The 24,176-nt window shown below is 34.9% G+C and overlaps 2 protein-coding genes across 3 annotated transcripts in view; one reads left to right on the top strand and one right to left on the bottom strand.

Annotated features, from left to right (window-relative positions):
• The window catches only part of LOC133181902 (large ribosomal subunit protein uL22-like), a 110,971-nt gene extending 98,915 nt beyond the window's left edge, over positions 1 to 12,056 (top strand). The window contains exons 1-6 of one of the 2 annotated variants that reach the window (XM_061316554.1): positions 2,383 to 2,481; positions 2,571 to 2,611; positions 2,728 to 2,862; positions 3,929 to 4,027; positions 8,302 to 8,398; positions 11,888 to 12,056. In XM_061316554.1, coding sequence (XP_061172538.1) covers positions 2,442 to 2,481; positions 2,571 to 2,611; positions 2,728 to 2,862; positions 3,929 to 4,027; positions 8,302 to 8,398; positions 11,888 to 12,036 — 561 coding nt within the window. In that variant the 5' untranslated portion in view covers positions 2,383 to 2,441 and the 3' untranslated portion in view covers positions 12,037 to 12,056. Of the gene's footprint in view, positions 1 to 2,382; positions 2,482 to 2,570; positions 2,612 to 2,727; positions 2,863 to 3,928; positions 4,028 to 8,301; positions 8,399 to 11,887 lie in introns of those variants that run through there. The other variant, XM_061316555.1, reaches the window with a different exon arrangement.
• A 4,483-nt stretch (positions 12,057 to 16,539) lies between these two features.
• Positions 16,540 to 21,742, bottom strand: LOC133183390 (E3 ubiquitin-protein ligase MARCHF8-like). The gene is made up of 4 exons (XM_061318353.1): positions 21,317 to 21,742; positions 17,842 to 18,043; positions 17,442 to 17,645; positions 16,540 to 17,355 (listed from the first exon to the last, which is right to left on the bottom strand). The coding sequence occupies exons 1-4, from the start codon at positions 21,607 to 21,609 to the stop codon at positions 16,648 to 16,650; spliced, it is 1,407 nt and encodes a 468-aa protein (XP_061174337.1). The 5' UTR covers positions 21,610 to 21,742; the 3' UTR covers positions 16,540 to 16,647.
• Between the last annotated feature and the right edge of the window lie 2,434 nt (positions 21,743 to 24,176).

A 24,176-nucleotide genomic window follows, 5' to 3' on the forward strand; every position in this document is an offset into this window, starting at 1 on the left:
AGAAGACGTCATTGAAGTGAAGCCGGAAGAGGGGCTACGTCATGTCGAAGGGTGTTCGAATACTGAAACTTCTAGCTTCCCGCTTCAAACTATAGATGATCCCACCATTTCGAGGATCGTCGTTGGCTGCGAGCAGGATTCTCTGCCCTACATAACTGCCATCGACAATTTCAATTTCAGTCCACCACTCGCATCATCTACATTACTCAGCAGCAGAAGCAAGCGCAGTCGTCTAAGAACCCCTCCTGTGGCCTCCTCCACAATGATCCTCTCTTCCACCATGATCCACTCATCCGGAACATCAGAGGACTCCGGGTGTGGAAAAAGTATCAATTTGACTCGGGAAGTCCATTCAAGTACGTCACATGAGCATCGCCGCAGGTCAACGGGAATGTTCCGCACGAGTACAAGGATCGACCTCACGTCAACAAGCCTCGACCAGCGGCCCGGAAATGCTTCATTAAAGACCAAGTCCAAGAAGAAATTGTTTACAAAAGAAATTAAAAGCGCAGAGTGTCCTAGAAGAGTTACTAAAGAGATTGTGATGACGAGGAAAATGAAAAAAAGACTTGTGAAGAAATTTTTGTCATTTAGCGAAAGTGCCAACCGATCAGACCTTCGCACCTTTGCATGTTTGTGATGAGTTCAGAAATATAGGAGAAAATAGTGCTTTTATCTTTATATAAAACAACATTGTGATATCTATATATCATTTGACAATGTGTTTCTTGTGCTAAATTAATTATGATTGGTTAACAAAAAATAAAATTTTCAAACATCATCAAAATAGTTTTCTATTTATGTATAAACATCAGTTCGAAAAGATTTTAGTACTTTGTGCTCAGTAAGAACATATGTATATATAACAGATCTAGAAACTCGGACGTGGCCAAATTTGAGATTTTTTTCAGTGAAGCATCGTAATTAAAAAAACGTATTTTCCCATCCTTTTATTTTGTGTATTGCTGACACTACGTGCATACTACATGTATTACCCCCCCCCTTTTCCCCGAGACTACATGCCTACTGAGTATTCGCAGATAACAGCACTTTGGCAACGCAGAGTTTGTTCCGGTCTGTTTTACTTCTATGCCTTTTTAGCACACTAGACAGTATAGTATGCCAAAAAAGGCATGGAAGTATTACAGATCTTGGCATTTTATGCCAAAATTCTTTCTGGCGTTTATCAATCCGGAAAAAACCCAGTGAACTTCGCTTTCTGTAAAATAGACTACTTCCTTTTCCGGCCATTTTTAGGGTACACAATCATGATTCTAAATACTCACCAAGAAATCTGCTTCTATCTCACGCATTTAATGAACAGATACGATTTTTGATTAAATTATACTTTTCTGAAATTCATTATCTTTAACTCAGTAAACTACTTAGTGATATTGGCTGCATCTGTGTTGGCATAGAACTGAAATTCTCATCATACCCACCTGATTGAAACCCTTGTATTGGTGTTGAAATGCGATTTCTCAATTTTACACGGCTATACACGGCTACAAGGAATTTTTATAAAAATACTTATAAATTGAATATATGTTACAAGTCCGAGGACATGAACTGTTTCATTTCCTTCTGTTGATTTGCGAGGAGAGACTGACTGTATTATCATCATGCTAGTTGTGGACTGGTGTTACAGTTGTCAAAATGCATTGCTTCAACACATTGTCACATAGATGAAGTTCCCCTATGTTTAATTGAAAATGTATTAAAATACAGAGTTAAACAGGTTGGGCACACTGTCCTTGTAGAGTAACTGTCACAATAAAAGGGAAAGTTACTCTGTACAGTATCTAAAAAAAAACAACAAAACATTCCAGTGGGGATATTCTTGAAGTGCTAAAAATGATACAGGCAATCCATTTATTAAATGAACTGTGAAAATCCCATCATGCAATAATGCTTAATATGTTGACAGTGCCATCGTTAGAGCGAGCACAGATACCTATTCAGTTTTTGTTTAGATCCGTCTCTTCAAACTGCATGTGACATTTGGCAATGTCTATAGACTGATGTCACATTATGTTGTATGTAAGTTGCATTACCAAACCGAAGCCTGAACAGTGCTAATTTTTAAAAGGGATGATTAATCTACTATTTATCTGCAATATCCTTTAAATAAGGTGTGTTTTTTTTTCTTGGTTGAACTTTTGTTACCGCGAAAACATAGTTTGCGGCTAGACGCAATTTGCAAAAAAATGTGGGTGCAGAGGTTACTGCTGGGAAAAAATTTGTTTCGATCAATGTGCAAATGTCGGAATTTTCTCTTCATTCAGGCGTTGTTGTTAGAGCTTGCAGTGCAAGTGGCTCTTTGCTCCACTCACTGTTACAGTAAAGAGAAAAAAATTCTCTTTTAGCATAATAGTTACTCTATAAGGGAAGTGTTGTATGCTTTGATGATCAATCACCTTGTTTTCTTTAGGGAGTGAAAAATGGTTCGATACGCCACAGAACCAGATAACCCAACAAAATGTGAGTAATTTTCTACAAGACAATACTTTCCTTGAAATAAGTTAAGAAAATTTGGAGTATTAATTGTGACAATTGTTCTTACGTTCCAGCGGCCAAGGCTAGGGGATCCTACCTTCGTGTTCATTTCAAGGTGAGGAAATGGCAGGAATTTTATTTTTGTAGTGTTCAAGATTAAACACTAGTTATATTATTAAGGAGAAAGAGTTGATGCATTGTATAATATAACACTGATTTTACATGATTTAGAACACAAGGGAAACGGCACAAGCCATCAAACGTATGCATGTGAAGAGAGCAACAAAATATCTTAAGAATGTAATGGCTAAAAAGGAAGTGGTTCCTTTCCGCAGATTCAGTGGTGGAGTTGGCCGCTGTGCTCAGGTAGGCAGGAACAAGATCACACATATTTCTTCTTTTATTTCTTATGGTATGGTATTTCGCCACCTGTAGTGCATTTTTGTACAGTGTGATGCAGGGACATGTTAAGTTATTAACATAAATATTTATAATGCATTTCATGCACTTTTATCTGTAATAACCCACATGACATTCTGTCAAAGGGTCAAACAAATCTTTGAAATGTGTAAAGGCATTACTTGGAATTGTTACAATTACAGGTTTAGCGGGAACTGCAGGTGGGAAATTTTTCTTTTGAACATCAAAATTATGGAGAAAATAAAGACAAAAATTTGTTATGAGATTTAGAGTTAAATTTTGTGCACTATAATGTTGCAAGGAATGTACATGATTTTATGAAATTGTTTAAAAAAAAAATTTAACAATAAGTGGTCTGTTATCTTAAAATGGTGTCATAAAGTAAATCAAATCTTTTTCATCAGTATGTTCTGATATTTGTTTTCTCCAAAGACATTTCTGTCTCTGACCTTGTTGACCTTACTTTTGCCAAATGTGAACATGGTTACCTCACCGTTAAATGACCACTAATTAGTATTTATATCTATATTATAGTTAGTAATATATTGTTACTCCTGGTCAGAATTTTCTGCTCCAGAGTAGTAAGCTTTTCTATAGTATAAATAATTGGTTTTCCACAGTTTAAAATTTGAGACCTGACTGATTTCCTAAGGACCAAGAACAAATCTAATATTAATGTTTTATTCGATCCTTTTTTTTTCACAATTTAAATTTATATTCTCTTTGTGATTCAATTTCTGAAATTTTCAGTGCATTAAATGTTACCAAGGTGAAGCACATGAACGTCATCATGATTAATCACGTTCCAATTTAGTCACTGATTTTTACTCTCGTGTGTGAGAAGTGTTGAGTAAAACATATAACCGATTTCATTTGAAGGCTGTGTTCACTCCACAGTTATGTTGGTTATAAAATATTCCTCTTGCTACAGAGCAGACATATTTTCTCTGGATTCTGTCTTGTGTTAATTTTGACCACTGCTTGTCTAAGTTCCTTTTCCTTGTTTTTTAAGGCTAAAGCCTTCAAACATCCCCAAGGTCGTTGGCCAAAGAAGAGTGCTGAATTTCTATTGCAACTTTTAAAGAATGCTGAAAGTAATGCAGAGTACAAGGTAATCATCTCGTACAGGTTACTAGGTCAAATAAACAGACTGCTTTGAAAAGATAGTTGAGGTGATGCAGGTATTGATTGCAGAATAAAATTGTGCTTACATCTATCTCATGTGCCTACAGCTATCTCATGTGCCTACACATTTTTATAATACATGAAAAATGTTTAAAATAAAATCAACTGGAAAAGATGTTTTGTGTACTCAAGACAAAAATATAAGAAATTTTCTGATCAAAGCTTGTGTGTTGTCTATTACTGTTAACTGTTTACAACTTTGTGTCTTAAAAATAGAGTGGGTTTATTAAAATTTATCCTTTGTAGAACCACGGGTTGAGGAAAGATAAAGTAAAACTTTATAATGGCAGTATGGATTCAAGTTCAAATGTCCTATTTCTACTGGTTCAGTTGATCAGCATTCGTATGATGATAACTCAATGGGACGTAATTCTGATTCCTGATTGTACATTTATCTGATGCTTGCTGACATAATCTATCAGGAAAGGAAGTTTTTGTTAGAAATAAGGAAAAATAAATTTAAAAAGTCTTAACATCAAAAACATCAAGGTCTCTAATTTCAAAACAATAAATGAGAAATTTTTGTAGCAGTGCAGAATTTTAGTCACCCCCCACACACCTGGACTGACAACTTTAAGAGGACTTACAACTTTCTAAATTTTAAATGAATACAAAATACTTAAAATATAAAACTCTAAACTTAGTCTCGATATGCATAGCAAGTTTTTGGGCAAGTTAAGTATTCACTGGTTATATATGGGGGGGGGGGGGGGGGGGGCTAAAGGTGTCTAAAGCTTAATATGATTATTTTGAAAATTTTTCTGAAGAATCATTAGATATAAAGTATATTGATACCAGTAACTTATATCATAAAAAAAATGGAGTTCTAGGGATTGTACAGGAAAAGCAAGGGGGATAAACCTCAATATTTACAAACATTTACTCAGTATTTTGGTTAAACGACCTGTACATGTTTATGTGTGTATTTTTTTAGCAAAACTCAAAATGTCAAATAGGATGTGATTTTGCAAAACCCTTTGAGTAAATGAATGCAGAGTGTATCAAAACAAGAATTTGACATTTGCTCTGTGTTTGCAAGATTACAAGAAGGTGTTACTTTTACCATACATGTTAACTTTACCATTTAGGCAGATGTCTACCGCTTTTTTTTACTTCATCTCCCACGTACTGCTTTTCTACAAAATCCATTTTTCGTTGCTTGGTTGGGTAGCCATTTTTGAAGCCATTCGTCATAATATCTCATTAGATATCGCATGACTTGAACATTCAAACATTCAAATGTTTTTTATCCGATGTTTACACATATTCTAGCATGTATTTGACTATGACAGGTGCACAAATCTCCATGATTACATTGGTTACAATAAATTTCGTCGACATCCATGCCAAGAAAAAGGGAGATATAATTATGTCTGTCCGTCTGTCATTCTTCCGTCCACAAATTTTCTGTTTTTTTCTCATAACTTTTTTTGTAGTTGACCAATTAAGTTCAAATTTGGTATGTTGGTTGAAGAGGCAGTAAGACATATTTTGATGCTAAGTTTGGTTGTCTATGTCATCCAGTTTGGAGCTGGGGTGGTGGGGTAGATTCCTTTACTTTACATTAGAATGAATGCCAGGGCAAAGAGAGATAACTGCTGAGAATGTTCCTATTGTAAACTGTGAAAGCTGCAACTAGTCCCATGGGATTAATTAACTTTCCTCTTTAAGAAAATCCAAAGCATTATCTGTTTCTGTCAAATTGAGATTAACACCTCTGTCTGCAAATGAAGTTTGTTTTGAAGTTAAGGTCAATTCTGAATGATGTTTACATTCTCTGAAATGTGGATTTAAATAATGTTCATACTTTATATTGGTAAAATATACAATGAGTTATGATTTTATTGAATTCTAAAAACAAGATATACATAAAGATATGTTTTTTTGTTTGTTTGTTTGTTTGTTTTTTTTTTTTATTCTTTTTTTTTTTTTGGCTGCCATATGTAAATTCAAGAATACTATTAATTTTAACGGGTAGTCCAATAATAAACTCATTCTGTCATTACTGAAAGAGTTCTCATTGTAAACTTGGAAGAAAAGTATGAGAGAGCAATACAATTAATCCCTTGGGATTAATTATCTTGTCTTGGGCAGAAAATTTTCCAGGCTTATCTTTATTTGTCACTTTAAGATAAATTAACCTTTGTCTGCAACTGATGTTTGTTTTGAAGTTAAGGTCAAGCCTGGGTGATATTTGTATTCACTGGAGGCTGGCATTTTATAAAACACATGCTTTATTCTTGTTTAAATATACATTTAATTGAGTTATTATAGATATGATGTTTTTTACTGCCTTATGTAAATACAGGGATACTCTTTACAGGTTGTTGGATATTTAAGAATTATCTTGAAATTTTTATAAAAACAGTTGTTATTGCATATTCTTCTTCATATATTTCTAAATTTTTGTAATCAATTAAAATTCTCATTCTGTAAGCTGTACCCTTATATTTCTACCCCTCGGCGGGGCCCTTGCTGACTGGTCGGTTTTCTAGTTTGTGTTAAAGATGTTTTTGGCTTCTTCATTGCAGTTGATATTTAATTCTTGCAGTGGTCCATTTAGGCAGTATTTCCTTACAGCTCTCCTCCGTTATAATTCCCCGTTATAAAGCCACCCCCTCTTACTGCCAAAAAAATCAAATACCTGACTTCCTTGCTGTACAAAACCCCATTTTATTGCCATCCCCCACCTATCGCCATCAGCCAAAGTATTTCAGGTACAAATTCGACAATTACAGTTATTATCACCCCCGATAATTACCACCAATAAGGGGACTTTTTGGTTTGTTTTTTGACTATTGGATTGGTAGGTCCACATTTTCGTAAAATTAAATGACAAACATTTATGTCATTATAAAGCTAATAATGGATATTTAAACAATTTAACCATGTTTACCAGACTTAATTGACATACAAATTTAAGTAGTGTTCTTCACAATCAAATATCAATTTCACAGGTGTCATGCAGTGGAGTAAAGCTTATCCCTATTGGTGGGTAAAATTCACGAGATTATGATAATTAAGCCATGGTGTGTTTACAAACAGAAATTGTTGTTCTTACATAGAACACAAGTTTCCTATGTGTAAAAAATAGTGAATACCAGGTCCACATAGACGCCAGATATGGACAAAGTTTTGATAAGTGATTCGATATTTGGTTTCTAAGAACATTACATCAGAAAATAACAGACGTTTTGTTACTATTAAAAAATAAAATAATTACAATCAACAATGAATAAATATTTTTGAAATTAAACGTGTTGCAAAAAATATAAAAGATTTAATAACAATGAAGGGTAATGTCTTCTGCTTTCAAGTGCTTAATTGCAGTTTTAATGCCACTCCTGTATAATGCAAAAATTGCTGAGGTACAAATGTTGGCGGTAAAATGGGGGAACACTGTAGATATATCTTCTTTGATGCATAAAACAGCATGCACAGTGCTACCTTTTTTGAGGTCTGAATCCCCCTCTTTTTCATCACAGTAGGTTAACATGTATGTTTTACAAAAATAGAAGGTACCATGTGGAAGCAATTTTAATTTGATATGTTATCGAGTTTTTCTCAAACAAATATTTTGGCTGGTACAATCCTGATTTCAGCTAGGTAAAAGAACTAAGTACCGGCTGATTTTGAAAGACGTGGTTTAATATCACTCTAGTATATAAATTGATTTTTGATATCAACTTGCTTCCATAGAGTACAAATCTGTTGAGAAAAATGGGGTACATGTAGTTTGTCTTCTAAAAAATGGGTATACTGATATGTACTAAAATTATACTCCAAGCGAATTTTTTGCATGAAACCCATCACTGTAAGTGTAGACTATTCAAGTTTTGATCACATTTTCATTTAAGATTCATTTGGCAGTAAACAGGATTACTTTGAGAGCATTTTGGCATAAGAAAATCTTATTGCAATTCATTTCTTGCAAACAAAGTCTATCTTGTTCTTGATTGCTAGAAAATGGTATTTTTCACGTGTATGTATAAGCTTGAGTAATTAACAGTTTTGTTGATCAGCACCAAGATGATGATAAATATGAATGGGACGTAATTCTGATTCCTGATTATAAACTTATCTGATGCTTGCTGATGCTTAATGTAACACTGAAAGTCAGTAATATGAATGAAATATCGATATGAAGTAATTATTCAATTAATTTCATAATCTCTAAATGTTAAATTTTTTTTTTGTCAGGGATTGGATACCGATCACTTGGTCATTGAACACATTATGGTGAACGCTGCACCCAAAATGAGGAGGAGGACTTATCGTGCTCACGGTCGCATCAATCGTAAGTACACAGTGAAGCATTGAATCAATTGAAGTATACAGTGTAGCATTTAATCATTGTAAGTACAGAGTGAAGCATTTAATCATTGTAAGTACACAGTGAAGCATTTAATCATTGTAAGTACACAGTGAAGCATTGAATCAATTGTAGTATACAGTGTAGCATTGAATCAGTTGTAAGTACACAGTGTAGCATTGAATCAGTTGTAAGTACACAGTGTAGCATTGAATCAATTGTAAGTACACAGCGTAGCATTGAATTAATCGAAAGTACACAGTGTAGCATTGAATAGTTAAGTACACAGTGTAGCATTGAATCAGTTGTAAGTATACAGTGTAGCATTGAATTAATCAAAAGTACACACTGTAGCATTTAATCATTGTAAGTACACAGTGAAGCATTGAATCAATTGTAGTATACAGTGTAGTATTGAATCAATTGTAGTATACAGTGTAGTATTGAATCAATCGTAAGTACACAGTGTAGCATTGAATCAATTGTAAGAAGACAGTGTAGCTTGGAATCATTCAAAAGTACTCAGTGTATCTTTTAATCAATTGTAAGTACACTGTATAGCATTGTACACAATGCAGCATTTAATTTTCCTAGCAAATTTAGTTGCATTTATTGATAGCATTAGGGGACTTTCTGAAAACTAGGGTAAACGAAAGTAGCATGTTATAGACCAACCCATGATGTTGCACCAGTAAAAACACAGAGTAGTCAAAATTACGAAAGGGTTAATGTACGAGTAGCGCTCCATTCCTTAAAAGTAATGGAGCCGAGACCCCAAAGGGGCCGAGGCCCATTGCTTTTAAGGAATGGAGTGCTATGAGTATATTTACCCGCGTAAAATCCACCTTTTTAAATGCTTGTAATTATTGTTTGTTAATATATAATAAAAAATATTTATAAGATACACTGTAAATATACATGTACATTTAACATATAGTAGTATTTATATATAGAGAGAAAGTAAGGCTAAAAAAGTGTACTGCTAGCTGAAGTTATTTAAATCCACTGTCATTCAACAGCTTGGATAGCGTTGTAAGATGAGTACCTGACTCCGAAGGTGAGAGTACTGGGTGCGATTCTCAGCAGTGCCACATTTATTATACCCCACGCAACTAGTTGCGGGGGGTATAATGTTTTTGACCCATCCGTCAGTCAGTCAGTCAGTCCGTCAGTCCTGTTTTTTTTGTCAGCACAACTCCTCCTAAACCGCTGCACAGAATTTCGTCAAACTTTGCAGATATTTAGGATACAATGTGTAGATGTGCATATTACAAGGAAATTCCGATTCCTTTATTTTTTCTGGGAATTTTGGCACTTTTCAACTTAGATTTTTGGCCATATATTTTTGAATATAGAGATGAACAGTTTGTCAGCGCAACTCCTCCTAAACCGCTGCACAGAATTTCGTCAAACTTTGCAGATATTTAGGACACAGTGTGTAGATTTGCATATTACCAGGAAATTCCGATTCCATTATTTTTGCCCTAAGAGTTTTGCCTATTATTGAAGAAAATTTCCAGCTAGGTAATAAGGAAATCCACTGGAATCAGCCTTTGTAATGACATTTTATGTGAAATATTTTATGACCTTAAAAGACCCCTATTGATTTTGAGATCAAAATATTAATGATTTAACACACACACAAAATCTTGAATCTTGGATAGTTCTCCCCCCCCCCCCCCCCCCTCAAATTGGTGCTTTGCCTTAAATAATTTCATAAGTACAGTATATAAACAAATTCATATGACTACATCATAATTTTGTTTCCATCAATTATTTAAATGTGTAAGTTGTCATGTGTTGAACATGGACTTACACTCTTCATTAACAAATCGAAATCACTGACGAATTTAAATAACAGTTTGTCAGCATAACTCCAGCACTGAATTTCCTGAAACTTTGTAGGTATTTCAGACATAATGTACAGATTTGTATATTACCAAGAAATTTTGATTCCATTATTTATCTAGAAACTTCAGCCCAATTAAATTTGTAACATACAAAGATTTGAATGTCCTTATATATGCAAGAAGTTTTGATGTGATAATTTTTTGCAAGTAATGCCCCTTATTGAATTATACTGTGTATTTAAAATACACTGTGCCATTCAGTACATGTTGCATTGTCGAGTTTTGGGGGAGCGTGGGGTATGTGAGCTTGCTCACTTTTTCTTTCATTTTCTATATGTGAAAATAAACTTGTTAAAATTTTCTAAGTCCTTTTATCGGTAGAGGTATGGTTAGGAGAATATGAACGTAACAAATTCTGTTTTTAATGTAATTTCAACTCTCGATTCCTGAAAAATAATGGAGCGCTCAAACAAATGAGTGACGTCACAGGTGGATTTTATCATGATTACCTGTCCTTTTAACACTACAGTAACAATATATACCTTTCTTTCTCATGCAGACTGTTAATGAATTGTTCTGTTAGAAATACAAGGTTTACAACGTTATTTTAGCATGCAAAGTGACCCTACATGTTAAGTCACATATTATTTCAAGCAATAGAATGATGTAAATTGCAAATGAATATTTTGAAGAATAAAATGTTTTCTTTGTTTGAATGTTTGTTCTTTGCAAGTGTTACAGAAAAATACATAACCTTCGTAAGGTTTTTCTGCAATACTTAGAGCAACCATCAATTTCATACTAAGAAAGAAGACATTTATTCATTTTTGTCTGATAAATAATCATAAAAAGTAAGTTGTATTATTGATATGTAAATCATTTTATTATATAGTCTATAGATAGTCCCTATATAATCTATACAAATGCAAACAGTTCATAATACTACATATGGTATTCACTGGATTTGAAGCCATATTCACCGGAGGGTTGGTGCGCGTGCAGCGGCATTGTGACGTCACAATCAATACCTAAAACAACGTTGAAAACAATAGTTGCAACGGCCGCAGCCAGCTGTATATGCTGTATGTCTGAGCAGGAAAACTTCTAGGCAAATTTCTCGTATGATTATTTTCCAAACATTTCGATGTCTTACACTCAGCAAAAGGAAAACATGGAAGTTATAAGTTATAATCTGGACATTTTTAAAAAATTTTCTACGACAGAAGTTCGTTAATGAAAATGGAGTCGTCAAGCAGCCTTCAATGTCTTATTCATTCAAATCCTGACTATATAATAAAACAATTATGGGCTCTTTCGGTGGTGAATATGATTTGTTATTCACCAGAAAAATATCAATATTGACCTTGGCTTCGCCTCGGTCAATATTGATATTTTCTGGTGAATAACAAACCATATTCACCACCGAAAGAGTCCATAATTGTATAGTATGTATGCGTGATTGAAAAGCACACTGCATAAGAAATCTATATAGGAGGCTCGGAAAACTGGTTTTAACAGGTTTACTGATCGATGACAGAATACTTTTCTTGGAACATCTTTACTGGATGTAATAAATATATATATATATATATATATATATATGCCCTTTTCTTTGTAATTTCAGCTTACATGAGCAGTCCCTGCCACATTGAGTTGATCCTGGCCGAGCGTGAACAAGCCGTGCCACGCCCAGGTACCACTGATGATGAACCAGTGAAGAAGAAGGTTTCTCAAAAGAAACTAAAAAGACAGAAAATGATGATGAGGGATTAAATAAATTATTGTTCACTGGTTTTTGTCTTCTCATTTATGATGTTATCTGGTCAAGAAATTGGAATAAGTAGCGAAAAGAATATTGGACATGAATAGATGTTTTCTGCAATGGTCAAATTTGGAAGAGTTAAGGATGAAATGTGAAGATAATGAACAGTCATCCTTCTAAAAGTCCATTTAAACAATAAGTGGAACTGAGAGCATAGCCAACAATGGATCTCTGCAAACGGGGGTGGGATCAGGTGCGATGGAGGAGTAAGCATCCCTTGTTGACTGGTCACACCTGCCCTTGTCCTGATAGGATAAAAAAAATCGTAGACAATTCATTGAATATGATGGCCTAAAAATTTGTATGAAAAATGTCTACCTTTGACCTAACAATAGATTGTATTTGCAAACAAGGTCATTGTATCGACCTCAGAATTTGCAAAACGTTGACTTAAAACGAGATTGTTCATATTTTGTATCTGACATCAATTTGTTTTTCAATGGCCTGCCTAGTTTTAGAAATTGTTGGACGTAAATGTAGAACATGCTCTTGTGTATCAAATCAACTGGGAGTCAGACTGTATATGCAGGTGATAATTAATCAGTGGAAGTTGATTGTCGTATAGAAAAAGTTGAAGTCATCACGTTATTATAAAGTATGTGGTTCATTCTGAAAATTAAAAAAAAAATCTGGACTTGATTTTCGGCTTCTATCGATTACAGACAAATCCCGACTTCTTGTTAGATCAACATTATAGATGTATGGTAGAAATGAGATAGTACATAGACATCAAAAATGAAGCAGACATTAGGGTTGGGATGAAATATATATTCTGTGTGAGGATGTATGAAGAAATATTGCAAAAAAAAAAAAAATTCTGACATGTTTTTCTTTATTTAACATTTTGGATATAAGATATAAAATACTGAATATGAAATGCATAATAATTAACACAACTTGTGTAAAATAATTTTGTTCTACAATAGATATACAACTTCTTCGGATATATTTTTAGCTCGCCTCAACGAAGTTTGGGGAGCTTATGTAATACCGTCAGTGTCGCGGCTTCCCAGGTCAAGGTTTTTGGAGCAGTTTTCAAGTACTTCTATGCCCAATATTAATCAGAGATGCATAGGGGAAGCTTCTATTGTGTTTCATTGTACCAGTCAAGGTTTCAGATGCTGCAATTTCAGCTAAAGGTAAATGTTTTGGAGCAGGTTAATGTTTTTGGAGTAGGTTAAAGTATTTGGAGCAGGTCTCATTTCCAAGTAACTATAGGCCCCATATTGACCAAACTTGCATGGTTGATACACCTAAGGATGTACACTACTGGACTTGCTTCAGATGCTGAATCTGACCTTTATTTTCCGGATGAGTGACCAAGTTAATGGTTTTGGAGCAGATCTTATTTCCAAGTAACTATAGGCCCTATATTGACCAAACTTGCATGGATGATACATCTAAGGTTGCACACTACTGAACTTGCTTTGGATGCTGAATCTGACCTACATTTTCTGGATGAGTAACTAGGTTAAAGTTTTTGGAGCAGATCTCATTTCCAAGTAACTATAAGTCCTATATTGACCAAATCTGCATTGTTGATACACCTAAGAATGCACACTACTGGACTTGCTACAGATGCTGGATCTGACCTATATTTTCCGGATGAGTGACCAGGTTTGAGGTTTTTGGAGAAGACCCTCATTTCTAAGTAACTATAAGCTCTATATTGACTAAACTTGCATGGATGATGCATCTAAGGATGCTGGATGCTTCAGATGCTGGATCTGACCTAAATTTTCCGGATGAGTGACCAGGTTAAAGTTTTTGGAGCAGATCTCATTTCCAAGTAACTATAAGCCCTATGTTGACCAAACTTGCATGGATGATGCATCAAGGGACGAACACTCTCAAACTTGCTTCAGGTGCTGGATTTAATTTACATTTTCTGGATGAGTGACTAGTTTAAAGTTTTTAAATAAGTCTATTCCCAAATAACTGCAAGCTCTATCAGACCAAAATTGCATAAATGTTGCATCTGGGGATGCACACTACTAGATTATTACTTTAGTGTGGGACTTTGCCTTACTTAAAGACAACATTCGTTGAGGTGAGCTCTGTAATCTCCGATTACCTATGTTTCTTATTTGCGAAGAAAATGTTTTGTTCATTGTTCATTTCAATACAAAAGAAAATTTATAATCAATTAAACATATGATACATATCGTTTCGTGGCTCAAATATCGTGATCCATATGTGCATCGATATAGAAAAAGTATCGTCCCAATCCTAGCAGACATGTTTGCAGGTATCGCATAACGTACTTGATCCTCGTCATTAGTAACTTCATGTGAAGCAATCTTTTGTTATTGTTGTAATCTACAAATAGGATATTTCATATAAATAGTTCGACTTTATATAGAATGATTTTTGACTTGCAGAACTGAAAGCTACACAGCTTTTGTTAATCCCCATTCGTTTATTTTAAGAACTGACAACGTATCTGTGAAACATTGAGCCCCCATATGGTAGCTTAAGGCCAAGATTAGTACCATTTCAAAAGCAGCTCAAACTTCAAGGTCAAAAATGGTGGTACCCAAAGAAAGGTCACAAAGATTGATTGTATGTTTCTTTTAGTAAAATGTATGTCCCATTCGAGAATTTTTCACTCATATAGACAGGTTACTATATACCGGTGAAGGGCTTCAAATTTAGACTAATACTTGGTACTCAGGGCTATATAGAGCAGTGAGGGGTCTTTATCATGCCAAGACCAGTGACTTTCACTTTTAATACCGGGCGCTTGGCGAAGGAACAGCCACTACTAATGTTTACGTCTTAGGTTTGACGCGGCGCGACGAAGGAGAATCGAACCCAGGCCTTCTTAGGTATGTCACTCGTCAGCTTAATTTTGAGAAAAGTTTTGTCAGAACCTCAAACTTCAAAATCATTTATTATAATTTAATTTTTATGACTTACTTGAGTTAAACAATGCAAATTACACAATATTCTATTTAAAAATGCTCACAAAATTGTAAAGAAACAAGATTTATAGGGGACTATTTTTATGGTGGAAGGATATTTAGAAGAAAATTCTTCAATTCTACACATTTGTTAGATTTAATATCTTGGAAATTAACTAAATTCTACATATTTTTACTCAGAGAATTTTTTTCGTTATTATTTGCTAGGAGTATTAAATATAGGTTTCAAGTTATATTTTTAAAACAAATTTGAAGCATTTACACAAGAGACTTTGCCAAACAATGAAGATATATTTAAGAAGTCAAGATAAAATGTACATTGTTTTGGCCTAAAAATCCCATATTTTGACCAATATCTCAAAATTTACATCACTGACCCCAACTTTTTCTTTTATTATTTTAAATTACAAGATATATTCATCCGGTCAGCACTAAAGTCATAAAAAAGCTTGATACATGAAGAACTTATTTTACTGCCCATCTCTATTTTCAGTACCCCAAATTCGATAATCTTTTAGTGCCAAAAAGGTCAGGTCACACGATACTTTACGAGCATTAATTTGCAGGATTTTTTCCCCCAAAATAAATGTTACTCAAACTATTGTACATAAAATAAGATTATATTTATTGCCATTTTTACATTTGGTAAAATATGATAAAGGTTAAAGTGATTAGCCTAAAAGCTACAATTAATATGCACAAAGGTCAAGTTCATTGTACCGTTGCTCACACCAACCCCCAATTTTCTTTGCGATTTTGAGTCATGCTATGTGAATAGTTATCTGAAATCACTCATATCACGAGTGACATAACTTAAAGGCCTCTAAGTGGCCTCTAAAATTTAGGCGCCAGCTGGCGCCTTATAAAAAAATTTAGTCGCCAATGCAAATTTTTAGTCGCCAGGCAACTTTTCTGAGGCGCTAACTTTAAAAGTAAATAGAATAAATAGAGTAAATAGAATATAGGGACCCATGACGTGCCTAAGAAAGCACGACATGTCCATTGCTAAAAATAATTTCCTCTAGTTTTAAATTTCCTTTTGCTTTTTTAGAAAAATTGTTAAAAATGTGAAAATTTTCGGAATTCGACGATCGACAATCAATTTAAAATGGTCGCCAATTTGGCGACTTATTGAAAATTTTTAGGCGCCAATCAAAAATTTTAGGCGCCATGGCGACTAATTTAGTCGCCAATTCGAGCCCTGTAATATGGTCAAGGTTAAAGTTTTTCAAAGTAAGTCAAGTCCAAGTCAAGAGGTCAGAATAGTGGTATCCAAAGAAAGGTCTTGTCACAAGGAATACTCATATGTTTTATGAAAGCCCCGATATCAACCGTTCAAAAGTTATGTCCAAGATAAAAGTTTTTCAAAATAGGTAAAACTCCAAGTCACGAGGTCAAAAATGTTAAAATATGAAGGCTCTAGCACCAACCGTTCAAAAGTTATGGCCAAGATTAAAGTTTTTGCGGACAAATAGACTATACACCCCCAAATTCCCGATTACAGGGGCATGAACAAAAACATACAACAAATCCTTTACATAATTTAATTATCTATTTGCGCTAACAAACACACTACCATAAAACAAACAACATGCAGAGGTGAATGAGTATTTTGGTACAGAAGTATTTCTCAGTAACTTAGATGTACCTTTCCTCAGGATAAACAATAGTCGAATTAAAGTCATGTAATCCAGGGGCTTTTACTTCCTGTACTGGGAATGATAATCTGGCCCGTGTGTCTGACATATTGTAAGGTGTGCTAGATATCTGACTGCCATTTTCTCGTGACGAGGAACTGTACAGAGATTCGGGAAATCGTGATTCCTCTGTAGAAGATGTCCTTAAGTACCGGCTATGATGTACACCATGGTATACAGGGGTCACCCTACGTTTGTGCTGCCCTAATGAAGCACTCTCCCTGGATGAGGATGAGGATGAAATGTAGTTCCCGGAACACTGTTCTCTAGAGATTTCGCCTGACCTGGCAGGGCTCTGTCTAGTCTCAGGGACAACTGAACTATCCGTGCGACAATATTGTGAGTTATAGGAGATAGGTGGAATGGGTCGTAAAACAGACGCCATGCCTCGTTTTTCAGGCGGTTTCTTCCGTTGGAAATCATCAGAGGCTGCGAAAGGTTTGTTGTCTTCACCATGGGTTGTCACTTTGATTTCTATACTGCTTATCTTCACCCCCATCTGTGATGTTTTACCTGTGGTCTGTAAGCCTACCTCTGAGGATCTTTGGGTACATCTGTTGTCGTCCTTTGGTGGACTGCATTTCAGTTTTACTCTTTGGTTAAACTGTTTCCATTCTTTCCATTTCTTTATGTTCATTCGTAGGCATATCTGTTAATATTCCAGAAAAAGAAAGCATGTAATTCTGATATTGAAATCACATTAAATGAATTTTCAGAATCACTTGTGAAACATACCATCAACCAGACGGTAAACAAAACTAATAGGAGTATGCCGAGGGCTAAAAGGCCCACAAATTCCGCTCTGTAGGGGCGGTAAAGGGATGCGCCGTAGATACACAGAGACACCACAGTTAACGTGGAAGGTGACAAAAGACACAAGCATACTATATCAAACACAAGGCGGTATCTGTCTCCCTTAGTTCCAGGATTAGATAAATACTGAAAAGTTAGATACAGAAGTCCACATAAGACTGATGCTACTTTTTTTGTCAAACTAGTTAATTTCTTATTCTATTATCTTAATTGCTTTCTTTAGAAGTGTCTCACTCTGAACTGAAAACTAGAATTACGAATAACGAAAATGAATGTACACAAACATACCGGTATTAACAGCAGAAATTCAAACTTTACTTACCATGTAAAATGGTTTGGGTTTCCTCTCCATGGCAAAATTGAAATGACAAAGCTCACACTGGGTCTTATCAGAGGAACCTAACCATCTCTGTAGACAGGACACGTGCATCAGACCAATAGACCCCGCGCAGTAACAGAGGGACATAAGCTGCTCTGTGTTTGACGTCCCATGACATATCCTACATACAGGCTCACTCACTGAGCTACAACGAGAAACAGAATTAGGATTACAGTAACTTTGCAACAACGAGAAACAGGAGAAACAGAGTTTGGATCACAGTAACAGAGCTATAACGTGAAACAGAGTTAGGATCACCGTAACAGAGAAATAACGTGAAACAGAGTTAGGATCACAGTAACAGAGCTATAACGTGAAACAGAGTTAGGATCACAGTAACAGAGAAATAACGTGAAACAGAGTTAGGATAACCGTAACAGAGAAATAACGTGAAACAGAGTTAGGATCACCGTAACAGAGAAATTACGTGAAACAGAGTTAGGATCACAGTAACAGAGCTATAACGTGAAACAGAGTTAGGATCACAGTAACAGAGAAATAACGTGAAACAGAGTTAGGATCACAGTAACAGAGAAATAACGTGAAACAGAGTTTGGATCACAGTAACAGAGAAATAACGTGAAACAGAGTTAGGATCACAGTAACAGAGAAATAACGTGAAACAGAGTTTGGATCACAGTAACAGAGAAATAACGTGAAACAGAGTTAGGATCACCGTAACAGAGCTATAACGTGAAACAGAGTTTGGATCACAGTAACAGAGCTATAACGTGAAACAGAGTTAGGATCACAGTAACAGAGAAATAACGTGAAACAGAGTTTGGATCACAGTAACAGAGAAATAACGTGAAACAGAGTTAGGATAACCGTAACAGAGAAATAACGTGAAACAGAGTTAGGATCACCGTAACAGAGAAATAACGTGAAACAGAGTTAGGATCACAGTAACAGAGCTATAACGTGAAACAGAGTTAGGATCACAGTAACAGAGAAATAACGTGAAACAGAGTTAGGATCACAGTAACAGAGAAATAACGTGAAACAGAGTTTGGATCACAGTAACAGAGAAATAACGTGAAACAGAGTTAGGATCACAGTAACAGAGAAATAACGTGAAACAGAGTTAGGATCACAGTAACAGAGAAATAACGTGAAACAGAGTTAGGATCACCGTAACAGAGCTATAACGTGAAACAGAGTTTGGATCACAGTAACAGAGCTATAACGTGAAACAGAGTTAGGATCACAGTAACAGAGAAATAACGTGAAACAGAGTTTGGATCACCGCAACTGTGCTATGTACAACGTGAAACAGAATTAGGATCACAGTGACAGAGCTACAAGAAACAGAGTTAGGATCACAGTAACAGAGAAATAACGTGAAACAGAGTTAGGATAACCGCAACTGTGCTATGTATAACGTGAAACAGAATTAGGATCACAGTGACAGAGCTACAAGAAACAGAGTTAGGATCACAGTAACAGAGAAATAACGTGAAACAGAGTTTGGATAACCGCAACTATGCTATGTACAACATGAAACAGAATTAGGATCACAGTGACAGAGCTACAAGAAACAGAGTTAGGATCACAGTAACAGAGAAATAACGTGAAACAGAGTTAGGATAACCGCAACTGTGCTATGTATAACGTGAAACAGAATTAGGATCACAGTGACAGAGCCACAAGAAACAGAGTTAGGATCACAGTAACAGAGAAATAACGTGAAACAGAGTTAGGATAACCGCAACTGTGCTATGTATAACGTGAAACAGAATTAGGATCACAGTGACAGAGCTACAAGAAACAGAGTTAGGATCACAGTAACAGAGAAATAACGTGAAACAGAGTTTGGATAACCGCAACTATGCTATGTACAACATGAAACAGAATTAGGATCACAGTGACAGAACTACAAGAAACAGAGTTAGGATCACAGTAACAGAGAAATAACGTGAAACAGAGTTAGGATAACCGCAACTGTGCTATGTATAACGTGAAACAGAATTAGGATCACAGTGACAGAGCCACAAGAAACAGAGTTAGGATCACAGTAACAGAGAAATAACGTGAAACAGAGTTTGGATAACCGCAACTATGCTATGTACAACATGAAACAGAATTAGGATCACAGTGACAGAGCTACAAGAAACAGAGTTAGGATCACAGTAACAGAGAAATAACGTGAAACAGAGTTAGGATAACCGCAACTGTGCTACAACGTGAATCACCGCAACTGTGCTACAACGTGAAACTGAGTTAGGATCACAGTGACAGAGCTACAAGAAACAAAGTTAGGATCACAGTAGCGTATTACAACCCGTAACAACGAGAAACAGAGTTAGGGTTTCAGTAACTGTGCTACAACGAGAAACAGAGTTAGGATCACAATGACAGAGCTACAAGAAACAGAGTTAGGATCACAGTAGCGTGCTACAACGAGAAACAGAGTTAATAAACAGTATCATGCTACAATCGTATCATTAGCAGCCCCAGTAACTGCTACAACCAGAAACAGAGTTAGAATCACAGTAATAATGGGACACCAGTAGAGCCGCTCCGTGTTTGAAGTTCCATGGCATATTCTACACACATGCTAAACTTTCAGAGCTATAACGAAATTTTCTACAAATGTTTATTAACCCATCACTAAACACCAAACTTAGTACAACAAAATTATATTTTGTTTTAAATAAACTCTAGAATGCACAAATAAATTTAGTAAAAATCTTACAAAATCGGATGAGAGGAAAGCATTTTTTTTTGGCTACATAAATTTTCTATGAAAATTGCTGTAGAAAGGGGGCACAACTCTTGTCAGAATGATAAATTTTAGTGCATTTTATCTAAATCATAGTGCATTTTTCTACCTTGAAGAAAGAGAAAGTGAATTAAATCGTGATAATGACATTTACTGAGGCAAAAAAGAATTAGTACAGATGTTTACGCACATTTTCAGAGTGTATGCTGCATTTCCTGACCTCATGATAATAAAATTCTAAAGATTGTTCATGTTTTTTGTATGATTCTTTTCATTATCTATGTGAACTAATGATCTATTAAAGTGCATGAAAAATGCTTACGATATCATGACTTTTTTTAAAATATGAATTTACTTTTGATTACTTCAGCAAAACATTGGATAGATTTACAGATATGCCCCTCTTCTATAATTTTCCTATTGGTCAGGAAAGTATTATGATAAGACTTTCTTAGATTTTTTTTTTTTTACCTTCTTGGTTTTTTTGTTTTTTTTTTCTTTTTTTAAATTTACGTATTTGTCATTTATCATTAAATGATTTCATTTTCAATCAGTTTGACGCTGGGCCTACATTTTCGCTTGACTTTGCACTCATTTATATTTAGGGAAACTATAAGTGTTCCATTTTGAATATGACAATTTAATTTTGTCAAAATTTTAAACAATAAATGATTCTGCTTTTAGTTTAAAAAATACCTGTTGAGGCTGAAGATCTGTGTGCTTGTGTTAGAAATCTGCTGTCGTGGACTGTTGCCGACGTTTATTGGCAGAGTAGAATTTTTGGACAGTTTTGTCGCCAACTTTGACTGAGATTCCTTGTATGAATATGGATCATACTGACCGCGCTGACCTTGAAAATGTAATGGTGATAATGGGTCTAATTTAGCAGCTCTGTACGACGGCGCCTTTCGGAGAGACGACTGGATGGATGAAGTGCTAACACCGCAGGAATTATGTGTAACGTTAGATGATATCCCAGCACCTTCCATATCATTGAGAGTAGTGACGCGCGGAAACTAGTCACAAGATTTAAACCTGCCAAATTTACCAATTTAGTCTTTTCCTTGACAAAAACATATGCAAGCCTGTTAGTAACATACTTTATCTGTTGTTTTTATCGTCTGCAATCACACAGGATGTTGAGGAGTGAAAGAAAAAGAAAATTTCTACAACGTAGCTTTGCATTTTCCGGAAAAAAACACCGGGATCTTAAATATTTGTTGATTTCTTCTCCTTTTATAATATTTTATCAATTATTTTCGGTGATTTTCATATTGTTGCTATTTACTCCGCAATGAAATTATGCCCAAATATACGGTAGCAATGGGCCAATGCATGGGCCTATAGACACTAAAAAATAGACGAGTTCAGTGTACATTTGCTTTCGAGGACATAATAATTATGTCATGTAATATTTATGTCACATATACAACCTAATTATATTGCACGATCACAGATGTCATACTTTACTTCCAGTGATCTTGACCTCGCGAGTTTGGGGTGAAATTCAAGTTTATATAAACAGTTTACAACCAAATATTTACATCTCTAATTGTTTACTCTCAGATTATAACTCTTTGAAAGTTAAGTGTTAAAACTTAGAAATTTACCAACCAATAACATACTTCATCCACCCAGAAAATTTTAGAGAGATACGTTTAATTTTGTTAAGAGGGCTGGGTGGTTGTGGCCATTTTCAGACTTTATTGATCTCCTTTAAAAGAAGAGCTCCATATAAAGATATACAAAAATGATCAAATTTTAAAACTAAAATGTATGAAATTTTGGTTTGCCAATTGATAGTTGACAGCTTAAGATATCATATCTTAAAAATTAAGTTATATCTGATAGTTAATTTGTTGACCCCAGCCTCCTTAAAGATATGAGCTCTGTCTACGGAATTTTGGGACAACCCTCGTATAAGGAATCACTGTCTAGTTGGAAACGTGGGAGAAATTTATGCATAATGGGCTTCGCCCGTTATGCAAATTATCCCACGTTTCCAACTGGCATACCCAACAAACTAGACAGTAATTCCTTAATTTTAACAACAAAATTATATTTTGTTTTAAATAAACTCTAGAATGCACAAATAAATTTAAATAATAAAATGCACGACGGACAGGAGAGGACCAGTCTAAGGTAAATGGTTACCTGACTGAGACAAATGGTCACCTGACTGAGACAAATGGTCACCTGACTGAGACAGATGGTCATCGGACTTCGACAAATGGTCATCTGACTTCGACAAAGGTCACCTGACTTCGACAAATGGTCACCTGACTGAGACAAATGGTCACCTGATTGAGACAAATGGTCACCTGACTGAGACAAATGGTCATCTGACTGAGACAAATGGTCATCTGACTGAGACAAATGGTCACCTGACTTCGACAAATGGTCACATGACTGAGACAAATGGTCACCTGATTGAGACAAATGGTCATCTGACTGGGAAATGGTCATCTGACTGAGACAAATGTCACATGACTGAAACAAATGGTCACCTGAATGAGACAAATGGTCATCTGACTCAGACAAATGGTCACCTGACTGAGACAAATGGTCACCTGACTGAGACAGACTCCTACGCCACATTCTTAGACCCAAGTAAGAATTTGATTCATTCAAATAATGAATATTTATTATAAATACTTGCAGATACTTGAAATTAGATTTATCATAACGAAAGGATTTTTTAATAGCATTTCAAATTTTATTTGTTTCCTATAAGAATACCTTGCGACAACGTACAAATTTTGACGTAAGGTAGTCCGATCCCCAAATTCTCAAAAGCAGCTGTTAAGTAATTGAAATTGCTCACAAAAATGTCTCTGAATTCATAGAGTAATTTGTGTATTTATCCATGAATTTGAGTAATCTTAATCATATTATAAAGAGAAAATTATCAAACTCAGATATATTTTCAGGAAACGCGAATAAAAGCACCAGTTATACATTTTATTATTTTTTAAAATTTTTTTTTTATTTTATTTAATTTGACAAAAACCACATGTGGCAGAAGTCGTACATGTACATACAGTAAACAAATATATAGTCACACAGATTTTCTTATATTAAATGCATCACGTATGAAGTTACAAATATTTCTTATTAATTTAACATCTGCTGGATTGAGAATTTCATAAGATATACATGTATTGTTAAAAAGTGTACAAAATTCACTTCTTAGTTGTTTATAAAGAGGACATACAAATAAAAAATGATGTTCATCTTCAACAACAGTTTGACAATTAATACAGTATCTTTCATCTCTTGGTATAATTGGATTACAATATCTGCCAACCTCTATCTGTAATTTGTGGGCACTTATTCTTAATCGAGTCAAAAAAGAACGAAGATTCTTGGAAATGGAAAAATTTAAGTATGGTTGAATTTCAAGCTTGTTTAGATTTCCTTGACTTATTAACTAGCTGTAGAATGATAATTTGCCATTACCTTTTTCTTTGATATGTCTTATATCCCTAAAAACTATATTCTCAAAATATTTTTTCAAATTATTTTCAAAATCATTTATTGATAATGTATTAGCATT

The sequence above is a fragment of the Saccostrea echinata genome, unplaced genomic scaffold (assembly GCF_033153115.1).
Source record: "Saccostrea echinata isolate AGI-Se365-2 ecotype Australia unplaced genomic scaffold, CSIRO_AGI_Sech_v1 ptg000009l, whole genome shotgun sequence".
Taxonomy (NCBI): Eukaryota; Metazoa; Mollusca; class Bivalvia; order Ostreida; family Ostreidae; genus Saccostrea; species Saccostrea echinata.

Excerpts from the sequence above, each read along its gene's own strand:
- LOC133183390 (XM_061318353.1), bottom strand. The coding sequence starts at position 21,609 with ATGGAAGGTGCTGGGATATCATCTAACGTTACACATAATTCCTGCGGT. Across the intron at positions 17,646-17,841 it reads AACCCAAACCATTTTACATG|TATTTATCTAATCCTGGAAC; the intron begins GTAAGTAAAGTT and ends CTAACTTTTCAG. Across the intron at positions 17,356-17,441 it reads TGTTTACCGTCTGGTTGATG|ATATGCCTACGAATGAACAT; the intron begins GTATGTTTCACA and ends GAATATTAACAG.